This window comes from Myotis lucifugus, unplaced genomic scaffold (assembly GCF_000147115.1).
Source record: "Myotis lucifugus unplaced genomic scaffold, Myoluc2.0 scaffold_217, whole genome shotgun sequence".
NCBI classification, from domain to species: Eukaryota; Metazoa; Chordata; class Mammalia; order Chiroptera; family Vespertilionidae; genus Myotis; species Myotis lucifugus.
The window spans coordinates 2,084,867-2,091,845 of record NW_005871265.1 but is presented as its reverse complement, the minus strand read 5'-3'; the positions used below and the strand labels follow the sequence as shown (position 1 = coordinate 2,091,845).

The 6,979-nt window shown below is 38.2% G+C and overlaps 1 protein-coding gene across 1 annotated transcript in view; it reads left to right on the top strand.

Annotated features, from left to right (window-relative positions):
* Nucleotides 1-6,979, top strand: part of ENPEP (glutamyl aminopeptidase) — a 90,344-nt gene that overhangs the window by 32,801 nt on the left and 50,564 nt on the right. Inside the window, exons 5-7 of the mRNA XM_006098041.3 lie at nucleotides 579-699; nucleotides 4,752-4,906; nucleotides 5,330-5,443. Coding sequence (XP_006098103.1) covers nucleotides 579-699; nucleotides 4,752-4,906; nucleotides 5,330-5,443 — 390 coding nt within the window. The remainder of the gene's footprint in view (nucleotides 1-578; nucleotides 700-4,751; nucleotides 4,907-5,329; nucleotides 5,444-6,979) is intronic.

Below are 6,979 nucleotides of genomic sequence, written 5' to 3'. Positions count from 1 at the left end.
ATAAATGATGTCACAAAAATAATATCCTAGAGACTTATAGAATGATGTAGCTTATCAAGATGCCTCCCTCTCAGGAAAATCTTAAAATCATTGTATTTTAGATTCTTAGAGTAGAATAGTTAAAATATCAAAACAGTCATTTGGATAGCAATGGATAGAATAGACCAAGTGGTAAACAAGTATCCAAGGGCTCTTTAGATGAGAAAAACTGCATGATTGATTTCCTCAAAGACAAATTGCACAGAGATGATACATAGATGATAGATTGATTGATGTCAGATAGATAGGAAGATGGATAGGTAGATATTAAAATGTCAATACATGTTTGAAATAGAAAAGAGTAGTAACATTTTAAAAATGTATTAAATAGTATGCCAACCATTGTCTTAAATTATTTCCAATCATTGAAATCACTCAGTGAGCCATGCAGTGTTATCTTGCTTTACACATGAGTTTCAGAAATGTGACATGATTTGTCCATGCAGAACTGAGATTCAAATTATGCTTATTTCCACTGAGTCATATGTTTTATCAAATGAAGACTAATTTTCACTGATTGTTTGTGTTTTGTTTAATAGCTTACTGTATATGTCCAGCCAGAGCAAAAGCACACAGGTGAATATGCTGCCAACATAACTCAAATTGTATTTGATTATTATGAAGAATACTTTGATATGGAGTATGCTCTTCCTAAATTAGGTGAGAATCATTTATTTTCTTACTAGTGGCCCGTTGAATGAAATTAGTGCATGGGGGGGGGGCGGTTTCCCTCAGCCCAGCCTGCACCCTCTCCAATCAGGGACCACTGGCTCCTAACCACTCATCTGTCTGCCTGCCTGATTGCCCTTAACTGCCCTCCCCTGCCAGCCTGATTTCCCCTAACTACCTCATGCCTCAGCCCCCACCACCATGGCTTTGTCCAGAAGGAAGTCGGACATCTGGAAGATGGCTGGTCGACCTGGTCTAATTAGCATATTACCCTTTTATTAGTATAGATAGATTATATAGTATAGGATTGCTTAAATGAGAGGGTGGAGAACCTTTTTCAGCAGGAGGAGATGCTCTTGGCAGACAAAAATACATAATCTCTATATCTGGACTGATAGCCAGCCATATGCACTGTACTACCAAACCGGTCATTAAAAAATTGAACCACTTTCTTACACCTTACACCAAACAGCTGTTGCCCTTAAACACTTCCTCAGCCCCCACCTTAGGTTCTGCCTTTGCAGTTCACCCAGATTTGGTTCTGATTGGTTGGTTTCTATGCCAGTCAGCTTCTCCGGGCCTATCTCTGGGCCTGATCAGAAAGGCTGGGCTGATCAGCAGGCGTCCCAGGTTGCTGGCGAGTGGGCTGAACTGCTGACCTCTCGGAGAGAGGAGAGAGAGAGAGGCGTGGCTGCTGGCGGCGCCCGGGGGAAGAGAGAGAGAGAGGCAAGGGCTGATCAGCAGCTGACACGGAGGCTGTGGATCAGACCCTGCTTCTCTCTCTGGGCCTCGCCAGCAGCCCCGCCTCTCTCTCTCTCCTCTCTCCGAGAGTTCAGCCTGCTGGCCAGTCCCCACCCACCCGAGCCTGCTGTGCACACAGCCTGGCGTTCGGTCATTCCTTCGGTCGTTTTGGACATTACGGACCCTGGCTTTTTATATATATAGATTTTTAATATTGCTTTTGTTTTCACCTAAGTTAATTCACTTCCTCCAGCTTTTATCATACTTAGTTAATACCCATCCCTTAATTTTTTTTGTTGTGTGCCCACAGTTTGTGTCTAATACTTAGTAGATGTGGAAGGATCCATTCTGGATTCCTCCAAGAATGTCTATACTCTGTTCTCACCTGATAAATATATAGTCTTTTATCTCCAAATAAAAATTAAAGTATTGCACTGCACAAAACTACAGATGTTGATAATGAAGTAACCAGAAATAGCAACCTAGATCAATTGATTTCAAAATTAGTACCCATCCTAATAACTTACACTGCCTCCTTACCATCAATGAGTTGGGAAATAAGAAGAATAAATAATTCTGTTGAGGTCCTATGTGCATCTAGTCTTTCTATTGTTACACAGGACTAATTCTAGATCCTTCAGCAGTTAAAATAAAACAATGGTGCTCCTTCAATAAATATTTTTTTCTGATGGAGCAGTTTTATTTTTAAAAAAAAGAGCTATATCAAAATGGTACTGATATGATACTTCTATCAATAGCAGAAATTCTTTATTGTAACCTCAATGGTATTAGCAAAGACTTTAAATGGAACACCCATATCCATGTCTGATATAATTCTTGATGCAAAGCAGCCGAAATGCCAAATTTTCTACATGGGAATGGCTGTGGCTCTAAGCAAGTGTGTAGATTTTCTCTTCAATTGTGGGGAGCTGATATAGGGTTAAGCCTCGGACTGACCTGTGGGCAAAGTCACAAACAATTCTCAGTTTAGAGGGCACAGTCCTCTTAGCATAATTAGGCTTGACCTTATGAGGCTCTCTAGATCTTAGCTGGGAAGCTAATGGGCTGAGGGAAGTGCAGGAAGTGTAACTATGATCAAAACAAGTGAAACTTACAAGAACTGTGTAACTATAGAAACCACTACCTTGTTTAGCTCTCGCTATAAAATAAAGGCTCAGCTTGCCTTGGGATCTCTCTCCTTTTTCTCTGTGGCCTCAGCCAGGCACAGGGAAGATCCACGGAGACTAAGGAAAGCTAGAGAGTTCTGAACGCTGTCTCTGTGTAAAACTTTCTTCGCCGACTCCGTCCACACCTTTGGGAACCCCTGGACTGCTGGGGCTAGGCCCCAGCATCCAATGGCGGTAGATCCAGTTTCTTTTTTGATTGCTTAGAAACTATTATCAATAGAGGAGACAGGCAGAGAAACAACTTTTCATCAAAATCAGAATGTTTAATAAAATGTTCCGCACATCAATTTAAAGGTCTTTTTTTTCTCTTTATCTCACTTGTACCACCCAAGAAATCCTAGGAAGTGGAAATCTCACATATTTATTTCTCTGTTCTCTTTGCTTTGTTTCTTCCTCTTCACAAATACTGCTGCCACTATACTACTACTGCCACTACTACAGTCACTGCTATTACTACTTCTACTTCTACTACTGCAACTGCTACAATTACTATTACTACCACAACTAGTATGACTACCACCACCACTACTGCTTCTACTACTACAACTGCAACAACTACTACTACTGCAATTATTCTTCCTACTGTACTACTACTAAAACTACTATAAGAACTACTACTGTAGCAATTACTACTACAATTTATACTACAACTTCTCTTCTTCCTTGTCTTCATCCTCCTCTTCCTCCTCCTCCATATTTCTACAAGCATTTCAACTCTTTCAGTTTTGTTCCCAACTTTTTCAGTATTGACTCCATCTTAGACTGTCCTTAGAAATGACTTCTGTGTTTATTAGTTCCCCCCTCCCAAATTAAATTATTCTTCATAATACTATGAAAAATATTGGCCCTTGTAGGGAATACTTCTCTACCTTTTAAGTGAAAAAGACAAACAAACAAACAAAAACCAAACATAAGAATGAAGATAACATGAATAGGAAACTATAGCCATAATCTTGACCTCCACTTAAGATCTATTTTCATTCTTTTATAAAAAGCTTTAAGAATCTTTATTTTAACCAGAAAAGGCCTTTCTTATATGTTAGATGGAATTTTAATTTTTCATTTATGTGCCTCATTTAAATTCTATGTAATGATAAAGAAATTAGATTTTTATTATAGTTCACTAACTGGACTGTAATTTGTCCAGTAATCAAGCTAAATATTTTCTGTTTTAGGATTTAACATAGAACTGATCAACACATCTTCTGGTCAGATAGTATGTCGAAGATTATAAGCCCCAGCAAAAATAAGGAATAGGAAGTTGTGATAAAATTCAACATTTTAGACCTGGAAGGAAATTTAGAGAGAATGTAGTCAATTCCATCTTTTTTTAAAAAATGTATTTTTATTGATTTCAGAGAGGAAGGGAGAGGAAGAGAGAGAGAGAAACATCAATGATGAGAGAGAATCATTGATCGGCTGCCTCCTGCACACCCCCTACTGGGGATGGAACCCGCAACCCAGGCATGTGCCCTTGACCAGAATCAAACCTGGGACCCTTCAGTCTGCAGGCCGACACTCTATCCACTGAGCCAAACCAGCTAGGGCATCAATTCCATCTTGATCCAGCTACTTTAATACATACAACCGGATGGTAAGTTACTCAATTCGTAGGGAGTCAGGTTGACCTCAAATGATACAGAGTTAGGGAAAAAGTAGAATTTCTATTTTCTAATATTGTGTAACCTTAGATAGAAATATATTTTTGTGCACTTGGAGGCTCTGTGCTTCTAAGTCCTCATTTGAAAACGTCATTCTCTTAATTTTTCACAGCTTATCCCCAAAACAGATACTCTGTGTTATCTAAGTGAAAATTATTTAAAAAGCTAATTAAAATAACGTACAGAGAGGAACAAAAGACACAAAATTACAGAGGTCTTGAAAAGAGCATTGCCATTAGTAAAAAATGTGTAATTAGTAAAATTGCTATTAAAACACATGACACATTGATATCTGGAGCCAACAGGAAAAGGGCCATGGAAATTTTGAGTGCATGAAGACTGAAGAGTTATTTTTAGATTTTTTAAAATACATTCACCCACAGAACGTACGTTGTTAATTTTATGAACAAATGGAAAGAATGTTTTTCTCACTGGACTCTTTCTTTTTCCATAGATAAGATTGCTATTCCAGACTTTGGCACTGGGGCGATGGAGAACTGGGGACTCATCACGTACCGGGAAACGAACCTGCTGTATGACCCCCTGGAATCAGCCTCGTCCAACAAGCAGAGGGTTGCCACTGTGGTTGCCCATGAACTTGTGCATCAGGTATAGAATCTTAGCCTCAAATTAGCTCATTTTGGAATTGAAATAATTTAGCCAATTAAAAGTAGCCAACTCAAAAAATCCTGCTTGAAAGTCTTAGTGCCGATAAATGTACTATAGAGAAACTTTTTTTCTTTTATTTATTTATTTTATTTTTAATTTAATTCCTTATTGTTGAGACTTTTAAGACACATTGTCTTGCCTTTAGTAAATGCACTTCCTATAACTTTAAATATTCCCAGTAATGCCTAACTAAAGGCAAGAAACTGAGGGAAATTTAGATCATCTTAAAGCCAGGAGATAAAGGCTAAGAACGCCTGCCACTTCTGTGTCAAATGATAAAATTTACATGAACAAATGAATGTACTGAAATTTTCTACCAAAGGCACAAGAATCTAACTATGACTCCATTGCTTATCATTTCAGTGGTTTGGAAATGCTGTGACCATGGATTGGTGGGAAGACTTGTGGCTGAATGAGGGCTTCGCTTCCTTCTTTGAGTTCCTGGGAGTAAACCATGCAGAGGGAGACTGGCAGATGGTGAGTCCTAAGCATACAAGCTCCAAGTCTCCGTTTTTCTCATGCAAAGCAGATTGAAGCATTTGGACTATGACCCGGAGTCTGGGGTCAAGGGAAGTGGTGAATCGGGAATTCCACTGTGAGAATGGGGTGGAGCCAGCTGGCTCTACTGCACTGGACCTCAGAGCCTAGGCCCAGGCCCTAGAGGGCAACTGGCCACCAGGATCTGGGGATGTCCTCAGTAGAGTCACTCAAGAACATGTGTCAGCGCAGAAAAAAAACAGCTTCGACAGTGCCAACTCTGTGCAAGAAAGTGTCTGTAGTGCTAACCCTCAGAAAAATGTCTAAGCCTAAGTTTGTGAATGACTTACCTTACACAGGTTGCTGGAATAGTGCGGTAAAGAGATGAGAGCATAAACTCACTGGTTCAACTCAAGTTCAAATCCTAGATGCTTCGTTTCTTAAGGGCTTCACAGGGAATGTGACCTTGAGCAAGTTACATATCCTCTCTGAGTCAGTTCCATCCTCTACGAGAAAACATTGTTCTCTGTCTTATAAGTTCCCAAAATGCACATGTAATTACTATTATCATACTGTGTGTCCCTGAGGGGCCTGGAACAGAGGCTTTTTAAAAAAATTGTTTTATTGCTTAAAGTATTACAAAGAGTATTACATATGTCTCCTTTTTTTCCCGCCCAGAGGCTTCTATGAACTCTACAGACATGTCTTTCCAAAAAGTTAGGTCTGTTTGTATTTATATTTAGCTAGCGAGAGTATTCTTATCTGTTTATATATATGAAAGTGTGTGTAGATGTGTGAAATTAGAGAATCACAGTTGTGTACTGTATAGACTACTGCCCTCTAGTGGACAGAATAAAAAGACAATGTTAAATGCTTGAAGCCCTACAGTTTCCACAATCTACTTTAAAAAATGAAAAAGTTAATTTGTAACAATTGTTTCTTTACAAATTTAATATACATCAAATTTTTTACCCATGAAACTATTGAATTTTTGGATCGGATAATTCTTGATTGTGGGCTGTTCTGTGTCTTGTAGAATATTTAGCAATGTCTTGGGCTTATATCTACTATATCTACTAGATGCCAGTTATCCTTCCATTCCAGTTGAAAAACCAAAAATGTCTTCCCATATTTCTAGATGTCCCCTGGGAACAAAAATATAATCTCCTAGTTGAGAACTACCCATCTATGCTGAAAATTGCTGATTTCATAATTTATTGAAATTAAGCTATATAAATGAAAAAATGTCTTTTCTATAAAATAAACTGATGTCCTTCTTACAGCAAGATATAATAAATTACAACATTTTAATATTGTTATATATAATCCATTATATTTTCACATTCCAATTTCAGTGTTTTAAAAACACCAATTAAATTCCAGAAGAATTTAATATGCAATTCTTAAGTAAAATCTAATCACACAATTGAACCCAGTTATTGTTCATTCATTCATTCATTTCTCATTCAGTAAACACTATAAAGCACCTAAAACTGAATAAATAATACCTGCCATTAAGAAGTTCCCAAATTGGTG